This window comes from Microcaecilia unicolor, chromosome 11 (assembly GCF_901765095.1).
Source record: "Microcaecilia unicolor chromosome 11, aMicUni1.1, whole genome shotgun sequence".
NCBI classification, from domain to species: domain Eukaryota; kingdom Metazoa; phylum Chordata; class Amphibia; order Gymnophiona; family Siphonopidae; genus Microcaecilia; species Microcaecilia unicolor.
Genome location: NC_044041.1, coordinates 133,098,349 through 133,118,746, shown reverse-complemented (window position 1 = coordinate 133,118,746; position 20,398 = coordinate 133,098,349). Strand labels below are relative to the sequence as shown.

The following is a 20,398-nucleotide window of genomic DNA, read 5'->3' as shown; positions in this document are numbered from 1 at the left end:
TTCTCTGCTGAGGTAACAGAGTGAAGTGACTTGGCCAATACAATAAAGAGTGTCAGTGGTATTTGAATCTGGCCTTCCCTGGTTTGCTGCCTACATGCACGTTTTCTGCTGTGTTACATCCTGTCTTGATTTACTATCCAGCCTTTTTTTTCTATTCAGCTGTGACGAAGCTACCAGTTTGCCTGATCCTGAGAATTCTGAAGATGAAGTGAGCCAGATTGATTCAGAAGATGACAGCGATTTGTTTGTGAACACAAACCGTGCCAGCTACACATACATAGCAAGTGAAGAAGACTCATCAGAAGAGGAAGAGCATGGCCCACAGCACGGGCCTAAATAACCTTCTTTACTTTAGATGCTTTCCTAGGGGCAGCCTGCAGTTCAAATTCAGGAAGAAGTTAATGTGCATAGGAATTTCCTGGTGTATAGGAATTTCTGCTTTATGCTGTTGGCTCTAAAATCATGTGTATGGTCATGCCACATTCCAAGTATGTCTGGCAGAAGTAATGTCTGAACTGATGAAATATACCTTAAACAAAAACCCAGCATACCATGGATTAGCTTATACAGTTTATATCTGTCTACCAAAGAGCACCTCCTTACCAACTAGCTGGCAAAACATAATCCATGAGTAGACAATAACTACTACCATGTTGACCTGCCAGTAACCTGGTACAAGTATTCCCCAGCATGAATGCTGTGGTAAAACCAGCTAAGAGACTGAACCAGACCTTCTTTTAAAATGTTTACTTAATGAAAAAAAAATGCTTAGCATACAGGAAGATCTTATGGATTTCTTTTCCAGTTGTTGAATTAGTGAATGGTGGAGTCCAGGTACCATTGTGGTATTTTAGATTCCTTCCCTGTCCTCTCTCTCTCTCTCCCCCCACTCAGAAAAAAAAATGTACATGTAATATACTAGCAGCCCCAACTAGCTCTCTCCTCATCAGCGTAAGGGCTCTCAACCCATTCCTTAGGACATACCCAGCCACTTAGGCTTTCAGAAATGCTGACAATGAATATGCATGAGAGCAATTTACCTACAATGAAGGCAGTGCATATAAATTTCTCTTGCATATTCACTGTATCCTGAAAACCTGACTGACTGGGTCAAGAACCACAACCATGGATTGGTCTTCTCTACCAATCCCTAATATCCATCAGAGGGATTTGCAAACCTGCTCTCTCCACTGTATGAACATTTCTCTTACATGTTCATTAATTACAAAAACTAAAATATTTTATTTAACTTTATTCACACTACACAATTTTTGAAAAATATACAAATCTATACATACAAACTGAGTGTGCTCCTACACTTTCTAAACTCATGTGACAGCTTCTAACAATGTATAAATGCAGCATACAATACACATTACAAATTGCTTATCTTCAACAATTCTGATATGATGTTTCTTGTGACATAAAAAATATAAATATCCCCATTCAGTCCTTCATTTCTTCCATAAGCTGTCAACTTAATCGGTAGAATCAGTTAAGAAGTGTTCAGCTTAGCCATGTTGTCAAAAAAGTCCATAAATCAGTACTAACCACTTTAAATTTCACTGCTGAGTAAATTCCATCACTGTGGCTGTTGCTATTGTTAGTATTGAAAATCTATTGCTGATCACTGACTCCTGAAGCAATGATGATAATTGCCCACCAGGTAATCCAAACTACTGCTCACTACAAACAAATGTTCCTTTAAAAAACTGTTTCACTTTCATGCACAGAAGCTACCCAATGGGTCCTGGGTCTTTGATTTGGATTTTGCAAAAATCATGTAGGGATCAGGACTCTCAGTTGACTTGTACTACCTTACTATGTGCAATCATCTCAGATTCAGAGGATCATTCAAAAACATTGGTCTAGACTGTCTTTACATCTGGGATTTGGTAAAAGACCCAGGTTTTCTTTCTTTAGGGGTGGAAACCAGGGGGAATGTCTATTGAATAAAGGAGGAAATGTGAGTAGTAGTAGTACACATAATTTAAGGTACTCTCCATGTACATGTTTTGTTTATTGTAAGTTTGCTATTTGAGTGAAAAAATTGTGGTTAGCTAATTTACAGAAGGAATTTGCACTATGTTCCAAAACTGGTAATTTATGAGATAATAAAATGTCCATGCCAATTGTGGTATATAGGGGAAACTAAGAATAGCTCAGCATTTGAGCAATTTTAGATTGCAGTGGAGGGATACACCCCTTATCTAATGTTGGATGAGGCAACAACATCGTCCAGAGGAGTTACAATTCATTGTAGTCATACAGGTTGCTGTACCATGGTGGGGAGATGTTAGTAAGATACTGGTGGCTAAGGAACAGAGACAAATTTTTATACAGTGGAACCGTATGGTTTAAAGAGGTAGATGGACTTTGTTAGTAGGGATTTAGATGGTAGAAGTAGCAGTGCTGTATATAAACTGTGTATGTGTGAGCGTTTTAGTAGTGGAACACCCACCATGAGTGGTGTGAGGTGTTTCAACTGATTCTTGAAGCCTTTCATAAAGTATTATTAGGTACTGTTTTCTTTTTAACATGTATTTTCCTTTATTGAAAAACTAGTAAAAAATGGTCGTTTGTGAAAGAAATGACATGGTTGCTAGCAAGGTTGTCCTCTAATGGCAATTATGTTTTAAGGGGGGGGGGGGGGGGGGTGTGTGTGCGTGTGCGTGTGTGTGTGTGTGTAAGATTCCCCTTCCCTTTCTCGGTCGGTACTCACATGAGGGTGGTGGCGGTGCAGCAGGGCGCGGAAGGAGGCACTCAAGTTGCGGATCTGGACGCCGGCTGCAAGCCGGTTCTTGAGGGTAAGCCGGCTATCCTCGCCCCTCCCCCGAGCACCTGAAGACAACCACCCGGTCCCTGGTTGTCCAGCGAAGAATTCGGGGCCTGGCCGCTGCCGGCACTGATCCTCCCCCACTGAACGACCCTCCTCTCCCCTGTCCCCCTCCAGCGACCCTCCTCTCCCCTGTCCCCCTCCAGCCACCCATGTCCAGTGACTCTCCTCTCTCCCCTGCCCCTCTCCAGCCACCCATGTCCAGTGACTCTCTTTTTCTACCCTGCCCCCCCTCTATCCACCCACCCATGCCCAGCAACTCTCCTCTCCCCTGCCCCCCTCCATCCACCCATGCCCAGCCACTCCTCTCTCCCCTGCCCCCTCCAGCCACCCATGTCCAGGGACCCTTCTCTCCCCCTCCAGCCACCCATGTCCAGCGACCCTTCTCTCCCCCTGCCCCCCTCCAGCCACCCAGCTTGTCTAGCAAATTCTTTGGGGCAGGCAGGAAAGATCCCCAGTCTTGCCTGCCCGCTGCCGGCGCTGACCCTCCCCCGCTGCCAGATCGCTCTTCAAAATGGCCGCCGAGTCTTCTGCTGAAGTCTTGGAGGCCGCCCTTGTAAGTCTCGGCGGCCATTTTGAAGAGCGATCCAGCAGCAGGGGAGGGTCAGTGCCGGCAGCGGGCAGGCAAGACTGGGGATCTTTCCTACCTGCCCCGAAGAATTTGCTGGACAACCTGGGTGGCTGGAGGGGAGCAGGGGAGATAGGAGAGTCGGTGGACATGGGTGGCTGGAGGGGGGGCAGGGGAGAGAGAAGAGTCGGTGGACATGGGTGGCTGGAGGGGGGGCAGGGGAGAGAGAAGAGTCGCTGGACTTGGGTGGCAGGAGGGGGGTGTAGGAGGAGGGTCACTGGACATGGGTGGATGGACGGGGGCAGGGGGAGAGGAGGGTCGCTGGACATGGGTGGATGGAGGGGGGCAGGGAGAGAGGAGGGTCGCTGCACATCGGTGGCTGGAGGGGGGCCAGGGGCGAGAGGAGAGTTGCTGGACATGGGCTGCTGGAGGGAGGGGGCCAGGGGCGAGAGAAGGGTCATTGGACATGGGTGGCATGTGGGGGCAGGGGCGAGAGGAGGTGTGTCTCTGATGGGGGTTACCCAGCGGTACCAGCAGTCTTGAGGCCGGTGTCTTTCTGCTTCGGTGAAGTTCTGTGTGTGAATCTGTATCCAGGCACGGGGGTTACGCTATTCTTCGAGTGCGTTGGTGTGCCTTGTGCTGCTATTGTATGGTTGGTCAGTGCTGCTTGTGACGAACCAGGAAGCACGCTAACATCAGGACAGGCGATGGCTACAGCGTTACAGGCAGCACAAACCCTACAAACCCTTCACTGGCACGGAGTCAGCTTCAGAACGTTGGAGGTGCTTTTTATTATGGTAGATATATTAATAACCAAGCAAGTCAACAGGTAGCATTTCAACCAGATGGCAAACTTTGCATTCCCCTCCCTATCCCCCCCTCCCCTCCCCTCCCCTCATAATGGGTGAGCAAGAAAGAGTCCGGTTGCGATGTCCATTCAACATATAAATCCCAAATCTTATAATAGGTTACTAAGAGGGGCATTTTTGAAAGAAACATCCAAGTTCCAATTTGGATGTCCTTGCAAAATGGCATCCAGGGGCGGGGAAACCTGTATTTCCGAAACAAGATGGACGTCCATCTTTCTTTTTGAAAATACCGTCAGGGATGTCCAAATCCTTAAATTTGGACGTCCCTAGACGTGGACGTTTCTGACTTTAGGTGATTTTCGAAACGAAAGACGTCTATGTCAAAAACGTCGAAATGCAAGCCATTTGGGCGTGGGAGGAGCCAGCATTTGTAGTGCCCTGGTCCCCCACACAGTGGACACCCCGGAGGGAGTGGAAAACATGAAAAAGGATCTGAAAAAGCTAGAAGAATGGTCTAAGGTTTGGCAATTAAAATTCAATGCGAAGAAATGCAAAGTGATGCACTTAGGGAGTAGAAATCCAAGAGAGGCATACGTGTTAGGCGGTGAGAGTCTGCTAGGTACGGATGGGGAGAGGGATCTTGGGGTGATAGTATCTGAGGATCTGAAGGCAATGAAACAGTGTGACAAGGCTGTGGCCGTAGCTAGAAGGTTACTAGGCTGTGTAGAGAGAGGTGTGACCAGCAGAAGAAAAGAGGTGTTGATACCCCTGTACAAGTCGTTGGTGAGGCCCCACCTGGAGTATTGTGTTCAGTGTTGGAGGCCGTATCTTGCTAAGGATGCAAAAAGAATTGAAGCGGTGCAAAGAAAAGCTACGAGGATGGTATGGGATTTGTGTTACAGGACGTATGAGGAGAGACTTGCGGACCTGAACATGTATACCCTGGAGGAAAGGAGAAACAGGGGTGATATGATACAGACGTTCAAATATTTGAAAGGTATTAATCTGCAAACAAACCTTTTCTGGAGATGGGAAGGCAGTAGAATGAGAGGGCATGAAATGAGATTGAAGGGGGGCAGACTCAAGAAGAATGTCAGGAAGTATTTTTTCACGGAGAGGTTGGTGGATGCTTGGAATGCCCTCCCGCGGGAGGTGGTGGAGATTAAAATGGTAACGGAATTCAAACATGCGTGGGATAAACATAAAGGAATCCTGTTCAGAAGGAATGGTTCCTCAGAAGCTTAGCGGAGATTGGGTGCCGGGGCTGGTGGTTGGGTGGCGGGGATAGTGCTTGGCAGACTTATACGGTCTGTGCCAGAGCTGGTGGTGGGAGGCGGGACTGGTAGTTGGGAGGTGAGGATAGTGCTGGTCAGACTTATACAGTCTGTGCCAGAGCTGGTGGTGGGAGGCGGGGTTGGTGGTTGGGAGGCGGGGATAGGGCTGGCCAGACTTATACAGTCTGTGCCCTGAAGAGGACAGTACAAATAAAAAAGTAGCACATAGGAATTTATCTTCTTGGGCAGACTGGATGGACCGTGCAGGTCTTTTTCTGCTGTCATCTACTATGTTACTATGTCAAAAATGTCCAAATGCAAGCCATTTGGGCATGGGAGGAGTCAGCATTTGTAGTGCCCTGGTCCCCCACACAGTGGACACCCCGGAGGGAGTGGAAAACATGAAAAAGGATCTGAAAAAGCTAGAAGAATGGTCTAAGGTTTGGCAATTAAAATTCAATGTGAAGAAATGCAAAGTGATGCACCTAGGGAGTAGAAATCCAAGAGAGGCGTATGTGTTAGGCGGTGAGAGTGCTAGGTACGGATGGGGAGAGGGATCTTGGGGTGATAGTATCTGAGGATCTGAAGGCGATGAAACAGTGTGACAAGGCTGTGGCCTTAGCTAGAAGGTTACTAGGCTGTGTAGAGAGAGGTGTGACCAGCAGAAGAAAAGAGGTGTTGATACCCCTGTACAAGTCGTTGGTGAGGCCCCACCTGGAGTATTGTGTTCAGTTTTGGAGGCCGTATCTTGCTAAGGATGCAAAAAGAATTGAAGCGGTGCAAAGAAAAGCTGCGAGGATGGTATGGGATTTGTGTTACAGGACGTATGAGGAGAGACTTGCGGACCTGAACATGTATACCCTGGAGGAAAGGAGAAACAGGGGTGATATGATACAGACGTTCAAATATTTGAAAGGTATTAATCCGCAAACAAACCTTTTCCGGAGATAGGAAGGTGGTAGAACAAGAGGGCATGAAATGAGATTGAAGGGGGGCAGACTCAAGAAGAATGTCAGGAAGTATTTTTTCACGGAGAGGTTGGTGAATGCTTGGAATGTCCTCCCGCGGGAGGTGGTGGAGATGAAAACGGTAACGGAATTCAAACATGCGTGGGATAAACATACAGTGGTGGAAATAAGTATTTGATCCCTTGCTGATTTTGTAAGTTTGCCCACTGACAAAGACATGAGCAGCCCATAATTGAAGGGTAGGTTATTGGTAACAGTGAGAGATAGCACATCACAAATTAAATCCGGAAAATCACATGTGGAAAGTATATGAATTTATTTGCATTCTGCAGAGGGAAATAAGTATTTGATCCCCCACCAACCAGTAAGAGATCTGGCCCCTACAGACCAGGTAGATGCTCCAAATCAACTCGTTACCTGCATGACAGACAGCTGTCGGCAATGGTCACCTGTATGAAAGACACCTGTCCACAGACTCAGTGAATCAGTCAGACTCTAACCTCTACAAAATGGCCAAGAGCAAGGAGCTGTCTAAGGATGTCAGGGACAAGATCATACACCTGCACAAGGCTGGAATGGGCTACAAAACCATCAGTAAGACGCTGGGCGAGAAGGAGACAACTGTTGGTGCCATAGTAAGAAAATGGAAGAAGTACAAATGACTGTCAATCGACAAAGATCTGGGGCTCCACGCAAAATCTCACCTCGTGGGGTATCCTTGATCATGAGGAAGGTTAGAAATCAGCCTACAACTACAAGGGGGGAACTTGTCAATGATCTCAAGGCAGCTGGGACCACTGTCACCACGAAAACCATTGGTAACACATTACGACATAACGGATTGCAATCCTGCAGTGCCCGCAAGGTCCCCCTGCTCCGGAAGGCACATGTGACAGCCCGTCTGAAGTTTGCCAGTGAACACCTGGATGATGCCGAGAGTGATTGGGAGAAGGTGCTGTGGTCAGATGAGACAAAAATTGAGCTCTTTGGCATGAACTCAACTCGCCGTGTTTGGAGGAAGAGAAATGCTGCCTATGACCCAAAGAACACCGTCCCCACTGTCAAGCATGGAGGTGGAAATGTTATGTTTTGGGGGTGTTTCTCTGCTAAGGGCACAGGACTACTTCACCGCATCAATGGGAGAATGGATGGGGCCATGTACCGTACAATTCTGAGTGACAACCTCCTTCCCTCCGCCAGGGCCTTAAAAATGGGTCGTGGCTGGGTCTTCCAGCACGACAATGACCCAAAACATACAGCCAAGGCAACAAAGGAGTGGCTCAGGAAGAAGCACATTAGGGTCATGGAGTGGCCTAGCCAGTCACCAGACCTTAATCCCATTGAAAACTTATGGAGGGAGCTGAAGCTGCGAGTTGCCAAGCGACAGCCCAGAACTCTTAATGATTTAGAGATGATCTGCAAAGAGGAGTGGACCAAAATTCCTCCTGACATGTGTGCAAACCTTATCATCAACTACAGAAGACGTCTGACCGCTGTGCTTGCCAACAAGGGTTTGCCACCAAGTATTAGGTCTTGTTTGCCAGAGGGATTAAATACTTATTTCCCTCTGCAGAATGCAAATAAATTCATATACTTTCCACAATGTGATTTCCGGATTTAATTTGTGATGTGCTATCTCTCACTGTTACCAATAACCTACCCTTCAATTATGGGCTGCTCATGTCTTTGTCAGTGGGCAAACTTACAAAATCAGCAAGGGATCAAATACTTATTTCCACCACTGTAAGTGAATCCTGTGCAGAAGAAGGGATCCTCAGGAGCTTAGCCTAGAATGGGTGGCAGAGCTGGTGGTTGGGAGGCAGGGCTAGTGCTGGGCAGACTTATACGGTCTGTGCCGGGGCTGGTGGTTGGGAGGCGGGACTAGTGCTGGGCAGACTTATACGGTCTGTGCCAGGGCTGGTGGTTGGGTGGCAGGGATAGTGCTTGGCAGACTTATATGGTCTGTGCCAGAGCCGGTGGTGGGAGGCAGGGATAGTGCTGGGCAGACTTATACGGTCTGTGCCAGAGCTGGTGGTGGGAGGTGGGACTGGTAGTTGGGAGGCGAGGATAGTGCTGGTCAGACTGGATGGACCGTGCAGGTCTTTTTCTGCCGTCATCTACTATGTTACTATGTCAAAAACGTCCAAATGCAAGCCATTTGGGCGTGGGAGGAGCCAGCATTTGTAGTGCCGTGGTCCCCCTGACATGCCAGGACACCAACCAGGCTCCCTAGGGGGCACTGCAGTGGACTTCATAAAATGCTCCCTTACCTTATGTGCTGAGCCTCTCCCCCCCCCCCCCCAAACCCCCTCCCCCCACTACCCACACCTGTACACCACTACCATAGCCCTTATGGGTGAAGGGGTACAGTGGGTTTTGGAGTGCTCGCTGTTTCCTCCACAAATGTAACAGGTGGGGGGGGGGGGGTATGGGCCTGGGTCCGCCTGTCTGAAATGCACTGTAGTAGTAGTACCCACTAAAATTGCTCCAGGGACCTAAGTATGACATCTGAGGCTGGAAGGACATATTTTTAAAGATGTTTTTTGAGGGTGAGAGGGGGTTAGTGATCACTGGGGGAGTAACGGGAGGTCATCCCCGATTCTCTCCGGTGGTTATTGTAGGCACCTTTTTGTGCCTTATTCGTAACAAAAACAGGTCTGGGTGAAAATGTCCAAGTGTTCATCAGGGACGGCCTTGTTTTTTTCGATTATGGGTGAAAACCATCCAAGTGTTAGGCACGCCCAAGTCCCACCTTTGCTATACCTCTGACACGCCCCCTTGAACTTTGGACGGACTTCCGCTAGAGATGTCCAAAATCGGGTTTCGATTATACTGATTTGGACGTCCATCTTCCATTTTATGTTGACAGATGGACGTCGTTCTCTTTCGAAAATGAGCCCATTAGTTTCCTGTATCTGTGTATAGAAGCACATGGTGCTGCATAAATAATATGGAGACATTGAGAAAATCTGCCAGAGATTCCAACCTTATCCAAAACAGCAAAGAGAAACGGCCAGTGCACCCTGGCAAACGCTTTCTCAGCATCGAGTGATAAGAGACATAAGGGGATTCGTGTAACTTGAGCATGATATTAGATGAAGGGCTCTGCATCTATTACACTGGTAAACGGCATTTTTGTTACAAAGAATGTGAATGGTGTTCTTAGCTAAGTCATGGATGCTGAATTCGAAAATGAAATCAGTTTTTGCCTATCGGGCTCAGTTTTCTTGTGACACGCTACCCTTTTTATAAAAATCCTTGAAAACGCTGCATTTTGGTACCCTGCTGGGCAGGGCCGCCAAGAGGGGGGGGGGGGGCGGGGGACAAAATCCCCAGGGCTCGGGCCTTCAAGGGGGGCCCGGTGCCAGTCCCACCCGCCCTCTGACCGTCTGCCACCGGGCCGGCCCCCTGTATTTAAATCACCGCGCGGTGCGACTCTCCCTCTCACCTCCCTGTGAGGCGGAACTCCTCCCTTCGGGTCTCCTTCCCTCCCTGTATCCCGCCCTCGGGGGAGCAACAGCAGCAGCGGCAACCTCGGGGGCGGGGCTGCGGCAGGGGCGAGGCGGCCTTGTCCCGGGCTTGGCCAAGTTTCTCGGCGGCCCTGCTGCTGTGGATTAATTTAATTCAGCAGTTGTAATTGTTGGGAAAACAATTGAAATATACTAGGAACTACAACACAAAACCCTTAGTTTAGAAAGCCACCACCAGGAAATAAGGGAGGTTTGGCAACATTGCCCATGAGTCATGCTCGAACATGTTCAAACACGGTTGCGTCAGTTGCCACCTGTATCTCAGCATTGAAAGTTCAGTCAACAATTGCTGTTGGAAGTGACTGCTTGTAGTTCTACGTTTGTGTTTTGTGTAATTTCAGAAGAAATGCCTCGTACCTGTGCAAATAGCCCAAATTCGTTTTGTTATATCTGTGGAGAGTTTACTCTGAAATCGCAAAAACGAAAACTTAATCCTCTTGTAAAAAAGTGCTACGAACTATATTTTGGGTGTAAGGTTGGTGAACAGGACCGCAAATGGGCTCCCCACATTTGCTGTTTGATGTGTGTTACACTCCTGATAGGCTGGTTAAAAGGAAGATATCACATGCCCTTTGCTGTTCCCATTATTTGGAGGGAACCAACGGATCACACATCAGACTGTTATTTCTGTCTGACAAAAATAGCAGGAATCACCTCGAAAACAAGGAAAACTGTGCAATATCCTAACTTACCATCTGCTATAAGACCTGTATGTCACAGTGGAGAATTGCCAGTACCAGTGCCTCCTGAGAATTTGATAGTGAGTGAAGATGAATACAGTGACGAACATGCAGAAGACAGAGAAGTGGATATGCATACCGACCCATCATTTCAGGACCTCTGTGATTCAAATGTGCCCCACTTTTTGACAAAGGGATCTCAACGATCTTGTTCGTGATTTAAATTTGTCGAAGCAACAGGCTGAGCTTTTAGGTTCGAGATTAAAAAGATGGAATCTTCTTTCTTGCGATACGAAAGTGAGTGTTTTTCGTGACCGACATGCTATTTTTTCTGAATATTTCTCCAAGGAAGGTGACATGGTCTTTTGTAATGATATCGAATCCGTTAGAACGGTTCCACCAAGACATTTCTCAAATGGAACAGTGTTATCAAGGCAAATGGAATGCCGCAATGTTGTCCGACTACTGCTGGACCTTACGGAGAGACGTTCCCGAGGCAAAGTACCACAGGAAATCAGGAAGGAAATCTTTTTAGGTATGTTTCTTCACTTCTCTTTACTCTTATGTTGCTTATATCTTTGATTTCTTTGTGAACTGACACAGTTTTTTTTTTTTAACTCTTGTAGCAGAAGCGTGTCATTTTGCCAGATACATATAATAGCTACATACGCCGACACAAGCATTTACAAAAACCATTATCACATGAAAACTGAGGCTGATGCAGAAATTCTGAAATGAGATCTGGATTCAGGGAAGAATTATCTTCCAGAAAATGTATGTTTTGTTCTTGTTACAGAAAAAAAAGGTTTTTTTTGTAGACCAGTGTTATCAAAAGTTTGCCTTCCATGGATAAACCCCAATTGATCTTCATGAATCAAAGATGGGAGGTAGGTTTGGAGGCAGGAGGTCAAGATCTTTGTAAAAATCTTATAATCAACTCCCAAAAGAGATATTGGCCTGTAGGAGTTGCATAATTGAGGGTCTTTACCAGGCTTGGATATAACCATTATATTGGCCAAATTCCAGGTCTCCAGCAACAGTTGCCCCTCATCAAAGGAATTAAATACCCGTAGAAGCAACGGGACCAATACTCTACCAAAGATCTTATGAAACTTACTGGTGAACCCATCGGGGCCTGGAGCCTTATGGGGAGCCAGCCCACGGATCACTTGAAGTATCTCATCAGGGGCTATAGGTCGCGATAGCGCTTGTCAAGCACTCTCAGTTCTAACAACATCCAAGAGTTGCCCAGCGCCTAAACCTCATCCCAATATTTGTATATCAGTGAGGTTACTAATGTGGCTGCTCTATTGAATGGAAGGACCGCCACTAATCGATCTTCTATAGGTTTGACTATATTGCAGTAATAGTTCTCTATTGGCAAATTTAGCTCTTCGATAAGCTTTTTTGATAATCGAGAGCGGATATCCTCTATCTATTAATCGTCCTTTAAGCTGATTGGCATGATGCTGAAACTGATCCTCCGATGAACAATTCCGGAGTACTCGCAAAAATTGACTAATAGGTAGTCCTTTCTTCAAACTATATGGATGCGAGCTGGTGAAATGTAAAAGCGTAAAGTGTTGTTTGTATGGAACACCTATCGCGGTATACACTTATGTCTACAAATTCAATTTTATGTTTGTCAAACATCATAGTAAACTGCAGTGATGAAGTCAAAGAGTTAAGCCAGCTTATGAATTCATTCAACATGTCCACAGACGCCTCCCAGATGAAAAAAATATCATCCAGGAAGCGTCGGTTACTTACTATAACTAAGGGTTCTGGATGAACGCTGTTAAGGAAGCAGTGGATACCTAACCACCATTAAGCTAAGCTTGTATAGAGCTACGCATGGGTGGATGTTAGAGTGGACCGATGAGGAGCCAATGGCACTTTAAGAAGGGGGAGTAATCAGGTCTCCCGGTTAATGAAATGTTGCCATCATTATAAATATAAGATAAAGTTATATAAAATGATGTTTAATTATACATCAGGTAGTATATAAAAATAGAAAACAAGAAATTATGTCCTGATTAAATATTGTGGTTAAGAGAGTTTTAGGTGCTGGGCAACTATTGGATGTTGTTAGAACTAACTATATGGCCCCTGCCGCTTGAAGAGTTTAGTGGAATATTCAGTGAGTTTATATGAGTGATTAAGCACTTTCAGTTAGCCTGGGTAGATCAACACCATCAAGAAATGAAGCTATGGAATCTTCAGAGGGGAGGATATCTGGGGTATATAGCCTTTCATAGTACTGCCTGAACATAGCCTGCAACTGAATGGGGTCTGTATGTATCTCATCTCTTTCATCTCAAAGATTAACAACATGGGTTCGATTGGCCTGCTGCTTAAGCTTGTGAGCTAAAAGTCTACTAGCCTTATTGCCAAATTCAGAATGAGCTTGACGAACCCATTGAAGTTGTTCGGAGATATCAGCTAACCGAAGGTCATGCAGGTCCATGCGAATTTTATGTGCCTGAGTCAGTAAATGAGATGGGGGCTGGGAGCTTTGCTGACGAATCAGACCCTGCACCCGAGCCAAGTGCTTTCTAAATGTGTCTTCTGCCATAAAACGCTCCTTCCGTACATGAGCCATCAAGGAGATAAGATGACCCCTCATGACCGCTTTAAGGCCTTCCCAAAGAATCCTCGGTGAGACCTCCCCATTGTCATTTAATTTAATGTATTCCTTAATCTGGCCCTCAAGTTGCGAAACAAGTGCCATATCAGAGAGCAACGCATCATCCAATCTCCATTGCGATGGGAGTCGCACTGCCCCAGGCGATTGTAATTATAACAAAATCAGGGAATGATCCGACCAAGTGTGTGGTATTATCTGGTGACTACAAACCCGGTGGGGAATACAGACATCTAACCAGAAATCAATCCGAGAAAAGGCATTATGAACCAAAGAGAAATATGTATAGTCTCGCAAGATGGGGTTGGTGTGGTGCCAAAGATCTATCAAGTGCCAGCATGCTAAGAATGCATGCAACCGTTCCCAATCCCGTTGTGCATAATGAACCCCAGGCGCTGTGTTGTCTGAGGATTTTACGTAAGATTAAAATCTCCCCCCACTAGCAGGGACCCCTCACTCTGCTTCAGCAGGAGTTGGTCTAAATGAGAGATAGTCCCCATGGTCAGTATTAGGGCCATATACAGTGGGGGAAATAAGTATTTGATCCCTTGCTGATTTTGTAAGTTTGCCCACTGACAAAGACATGAGCAGCCCATAATTGAAGGGTAGGTTATTGGTAACAGTGAGAGATAGCACATCACAAATTAAATCCGGAAAATCACATTGTGGAAAGTATATGAATTTATTTGCATTCTGCAGAGGGAAATAAGTATTTAATCCCTCTGGCAAACAAGACCTAATACTTGGTGGCAAAACCCTTGTTGGCAAGCACAGCGGTCAGACGTCTTCTGTAGTTGATGATGAGGTTTGCACACATGTCAGGAGGAATTTTGGTCCACTCCTCTTTGCAGATCATCTCTAAATCATTAAGAGTTCTGGGCTGTCGCTTGGCAACTCGCAGCTTCAGCTCCCTCCATAAGTTTTCAATGGGATTAAGGTCTGGTGACTGGCTAGGCCACTCCATGACCCTAATGTGCTTCTTCCTGAGCCACTCCTTTGTTGCCTTGGCTGTATGTTTTGGGTCATTGTCGTGCTGGAAGACCCAGCCATGACCCATTTTTAAGGCCCTGGCGGAGGGAAGGAGGTTGTCACTCAGAATTGTACGGTACATGGCCCCATCCATTCTCCCATTGATGCGGTGAAGTAGTCCTATGCCCTTAGCAGAGAAACACCCCCAAAACATAACATTTCCACCTCCATGCTTGACAGTGGGGACGGTGTTCTTTGGGTCATAGGCAGCATTTCTCTTCCTCCAAACACGGCGAGTTGAGTTCATGCCAAAGAGCTCAATTTTTGTCTCATCTGACCACAGCACCTTCTCCCAATCACTCTCGGCATCATCCAGGTGTTCACTGGCAAACTTCAGACGGGCCGTCACATGTGCCTTCCGGAGCAGGGGGACCTTGCGGGCACTGCAGGATTGCAATCCGTTATGTCGTAATGTGTTACCAATGGTTTTCGTGGTGACAGTGGTCCCAGCTGCCTTGAGATCATTGAGAAGTTCCCCCCTTGTAGTTGTAGGCTGATTTCTAACCTTCCTCATGATCAAGGATACCCCACGAGGTGAGATTTTGCGTGGAGCCCCAGATCTTTGTCGATTGACAGTCATTTTGTACTTCTTCCATTTTCTTACTATGGCACCAACAGTTGTCTCCTTCTCGCCCAGCGTCTTACTGATGGTTTTGTAGCCCATTCCAGCCTTGTGCAGGTGTATGATCTTGTCCCTGACATCCTTAGACAGCTCCTTGCTCTTGGCCATTTTGTAGAGGTTAGAGTCTGACTGATTCACTGAGTCTGTGGACAGGTGTCTTTCATACAGGTGACCATTGCCGACAGCTGTCTGTCATGCAGGTAACGAGTTGATTTGGAGCATCTACCTGGTCTGTAGGGGCCAGATCTCTTACTGGTTGGTGGGGGATCAAATACTTATTTCCCTCTGCAGAATGCAAATAAATTCATATACTTTCCACAATGTGATTTTCCGGATTTAATTTGTGATGTGCTATCTCTCACTGTTACCAATAACCTACCCTTCAATTATGGGCTGCTCATGTCTTTGTCAGTGGGCAAACTTACAAAATCAGCAAGGGATCAAATACTTATTTCCCCCACTGTATACTTACCAAGGTATAGGTCTGACCCCCCTCCCCAGCGAAAAGAGCACCAATAAAAAATGACCTCCTTTATCTTTAACTACCTTCAAATTTGCCATAGTTTAGAGTGGCTAAAGTCAATCAGAACTCCCCTAGTACTATTTATTTATTACATTTGTATCCTGCTTTCCCCCCACTTATTAGTAGGCTCAAAGTGGCTTACATAGTTCCAGAGAGGTGGTTGCAGATTCCGGTGTGAACAATGTGATGATGGCGCCCCGCCTGTGAATGCGTAGCACGACAAGTCCACCGACTCTATCACAGTTAGAAGCAAAATATATATTAGGATATCTGTGATGGTGACACAGCCGCTCATGGTCGGGTTTTAAGTGCATCTCCTGTACCAGGGCAACATCCACCTGAAAGAGGAGCTACCGCTTCATAGGGACATTCAACCCCCTGGCATTCAGTAGCATCATAGAAATATTATAGAAAGAAAACAGAGTACAAGGACCCATAAATCCAGTGCGCACCCGGCCATACCACTGAATTCTCCCTTCCTGATACACACACCCATAACTCCAAACCCCCACTCCCCACCTTCCCCATATCACCACCAGTAGTCTAAGACTCTCCGCCTGCCTGAGGAGGAGAGTCAGCAGAGAAAGTGCAATTCAAACAGACACCTACCGCATCACCCACAGGAACAACAGAGAGCATAATATAATAAGCAGTAAGCTAAGGGCATATTGAAATATTAAACTATAAAACCGTATAGTCCCAGCCAAAAGGCAGGTGAAACAGAAGCTCAACAGCAATCCCCAAGCAGAGTATCCCATAATAGCTACTACATTTCAAATCTCACAGTTTGCTGACATTGAGATATCTGGGTAATATATGCCACTCTAAAGATGAGAAAACCCGAAAAACCACCAAGTTTCAGAGGATTTCTCGAGTAGCTGATTGCTGGCATTGTAAGTATTTATGTCCCTTTGCCACTCGCTGCAACTTAGGATGAGAGGGCAGAGCAGAACCACTCTGGGTCGAGCCCAGGGTCACCAAGGGCACTGGCGGACTCTCCTGTGGAAGAACTTCACACGCCTCCGCTAAGGACTTAACGATGCATATGTCCATCTTTATAGAAAACCAAAGCAAAGGGGTGCCTCCATCTGTAGCGAATCCCTAATGCCTGAAGCCTCCGAGTAACAGGTCTCAGATCAGCTCGGCTTTTAAGCATGGCCGATGCCGGATCCTGAAAGATTTCCACCTTATAAGAGTCCCATTGAAAGTCAGGTGCTTGCCTCGCAGCTTTAAGAACTCGTTCCTTGAGTTTATAATCCCAGAAGCAGGCAATGATGTCTTTGAGAGATTATTCAGTGCGTGGCCCAGTGCTCTATGGGATCTTTCTAGCTGGCTTGTACTAGGCTTAAGGAGGGATCCATTTTCTGTGAGCAGAGAGCTCACTAATTGTTGGACTACAGACTTGCAGTCATGGTAGGTGGGGTTATCCGGGAGCCCCCAAAAACGTAGATTACACTGATGACTGCGTTTTTCTAAATCCTCCAATTTTTATCCATCATTTGTTGTTGCCCAAGGTCCAAATCAGCACCTTGCCGGTCCAGGGAGCCCAGTGCCTCAGAATGGTCATCAATGCAAGTCTCTGCCTCCTCTATCTGATTACCCAGTTCATGTATGTTGCTGCGGAGGTCGGCGCCCAGAGCTGCCAAGTCAGAGTGAACCACCTTTAGGTCGGTTCGGATTTCTTGCAGCCAATCTTTTAGCTCCGAATGTGATATTGCCTCGGCATTCATAGGTTCATCCTCCATGTTGAGTGAATTGCTAGGCGATGAGCCTCTGGGATGCCCCTGCTCATGCGGGGCCTTCAGCTCTTACATTCATTCACCCTGTGATGATGGCGCCCTGCCTGTGAATGCGTAGCGCGACAAGTCCACCAACTCGGTCACCGTTCCACCGTCGGGCACTTCACAATAGCTGAAAAAGCCCTCAAGATACTGGGAAATCGCCTGATGTCGCCGTGGGTGAGCAGGAGCTTAGCTCTTAAGTAGCCATACTGCTCGGTGACGTCACTTCCTCATTAGGTACTGTTTTCTAATTTTGTTTTGGTATATAATAGTTTATGTATCAATAAATCAGAAACCACATTAGATCAAAAATAAAATCAAAACATCCACAAAAAGTATATAAAATATTTAAGTAATATGTGCTTAGTTTTTTTGTGTGTATATACAAAGACTCAGGAATTGAGATGCAATAACACCTTCACAGACATCATCGCACGCCCTGCCTCCTCCTCAATAAAGATACTGCTCAAAAAATCTTTTCACAAAATATAAAATTGTGTGTGTGTGTGTGTGTATATATATATATATATATATATATATATATAGCTGTTACTTAGCTTGAGCAGAGAGTCTAATCCAATGGCTTGATGTCCAAAGATCACTCGGTGTAAAGTCCTGGTCACTTACACCGAGTGATCTTTGGACGTCAAGCCATTGGATTAGACTCTGCTCAAGCTAAGTAACAGCTCTACATAGATATATATACTAACCGTTAAGCCCGTAACAACCGGCTAGTTTTTTGTTTTCCTATGCCACCCCCCCCCCCACCCCCATCCACCAACCCTGCTCTCTCCCCTGCCCTCCCCCCAGCATCTGTTTCCCTCAGTTCCACCCCCTCCTTCCCTCCCTGCTCCCTCCTCCTCCGATTTCCACGGCCATGTCCAAGCCCTCCTCCCTATTGGGCTGTACTGCTGGTGGAGGCGTGGCTTGGACTTCTACACTCTCAGCATTCCAACTCTACTGCGCATTTGCAGGTAAGTTGGTCACTTGCCGTTTATATGTTTGATATACACAATTTTATATTTTGTGAAAAGATTTTTTGAGCAGTATATTGAGGAGGAGGCAGGGCATGCGATGATGTATGTGAAGGTGTTATTGCATCTCAATTCCTGAGTCTTTGTATATACACCAAAAAAACTGAACACATATTACTTAAATATTTTATATACTTTTTGTGGATGTTTTGCTTTTGATTTTATTTTTGATCTAATGTGGTTTCTGATTTATTGATACTTAATACAACAGGAAACCGAATTTAATGAATACCCAGTGACTAATTAGTATCATGTAATAGTTCATAACACAGCACAGAATATGATGGATATTTTCATTTGTAAAGGTCTCCAGAGGAAGATATCAAAACATGGCCAGTGTTGAGACCAAGACAAGAATAAGTGCTAGACTTGTTGGGTCATTTCAGTACATGGAAGTGAAACAGTTTTTTAAAGGAAACATTTGTTTGGAATGAGCAATAGTTTGGGATTAGCTGGTAGGCAATTGCCATCATTGCTTGCAGTGGTGAGTGATCAGCAATGTATTTTCAATACTAACAATAGCAATAGCCACAGTGACAGATTTTATTTACTCAGCAGTGAAATCTAAACTGGTTGGTATTGATTTATGGACTTTTTGACAAAATGGCTATTCTGAACACTTCTTAACTGCTTCTACCCATGAGAGTTGACAGTTTATGGAAGAATTGAAGGACTGAATGGTGATTTTTTTTTTTGTCACAAGCAACATCATATTAGAACTGTTGAAGATAAGCAATTTGTAATGTGCATTTTAAGCTGCATTTATAAGTTGTGTTAGAAGCTGTCACTTGAGTTTAGCTAGTGTAGGAGCACACTCTTTTGTATGTCTAGTTTTTATATGTATTTTTCAAAAATGTTGTAATGTGAATAAAGTTAAATAAAAGATTGTAGTCATTATATAATTGATTTATGTTGACTGTTCCACTATAGAATATCCCATATATTTAGTTTGGATATACATGTTCATTAGGGATATCCTGAAAATGACACCCCCTCCCCCCACATCAGTGTCACTCACATTTTTGGGCAGAACATCAGAACACCTCCAGCTTCTTCTTTCAAGAAAGTTAGTGTACTAGAAATATATCACCAAGATACAGTTCTTTTTCAACACCTGCACAGCACTATGTAAGCTACTAGTGTCACGCTCCTCACCTCCTCGGTGATGGAGCGCTCCCGCAGGGTGGTACATTGGCCGTCTTGGCAGGTTCGGTGCTCCCTGGCACGTCTGAAGTGGAGCGCCGGCCATCTTGGCTGGGCCGGCGCTCTGAGAATTGCTCCGACTCTCTGGTGGCAGGATTCGCGTCCGGGACTCGGGCTTGCTGCGTTTGTGCCCCCGGGATGCTGGGATTCCTCGCCCTGCCTTCTGTCTAGCATGGGATTGGACACCTTGGCAGTCCACTTCCCTGGCTCCTTCTCTTTTCCCTTCCCCTAGCCTATCAGTGTCTTCCTTTTCTCTAGTCCTCCCTTGCTCCGCTCTTATTGGCCTCCCAGTCTTCCCCTCCTCCTGCTCTCTACCCTTCACCTTGCTGCTTCCTGCTGACGTCAGCCCTTTATCAGATGATCTCATCCTGGGCTCCATGCTTCGACTTCTACTCCGGTAGGTGATTGTTTGCGCTGCTTCTATTTTCTGTCTGTTGCCTCTTCATTACTGACCCTGCGTGTATCCTGACTATTCTTTGCTTGCTGCCTGTCTCTGATTACTGCCTGAACCCAGATTACTCTCTGCCTGGTGCCTGTCTCTGACTACTGCCTGAACTCGGATTACTCTCTGCCTGCTGCTTGCGGCCACTTCTGACCCTTGCCTGTATGCAGAAGTCCTGTCTGTCGCCCACACCTGGGGGGCTCAACCCTCAGGGAACGGCGGTCACCACAGGTGAAGCCTCGGGGTTGCTCGGCTGCCTAGCAGAGCGCAGGTGCGAGTTCTCATCTCTGTGCTCCGCCCGGCACAAGGATTCACGAACGCGACAACTAGTCAGGACAAAACACTTTAGGAATTTTACTTAACAAGAAAATAGCTAAAACTAACAAGGCAGTGAGAAGAGATGTTTAGCAAGCAGCCTCTAAGTGGGATTTTACTGAATGTGAAGAAAGCCAAAA

The 20,398-nt window shown here is 46.1% G+C and overlaps 1 protein-coding gene across 3 annotated transcripts in view; it reads left to right on the top strand.

Annotated features, from left to right (window-relative positions):
- EIF1AD (eukaryotic translation initiation factor 1A domain containing) overlaps positions 1 to 2,537 on the top strand; it is a 140,895-nt gene extending 138,358 nt beyond the window's left edge. For all 3 annotated transcript variants that reach the window (XM_030219219.1, XM_030219218.1, XM_030219220.1), the window contains exon 6: positions 160 to 2,537. In XM_030219219.1, coding sequence (XP_030075079.1) covers positions 160 to 340 — 181 coding nt within the window. In that variant the 3' untranslated portion in view covers positions 341 to 2,537. The remainder of the gene's footprint in view (positions 1 to 159) is intronic.
- Positions 2,538 to 20,398: the final 17,861 nt, after the last annotated feature.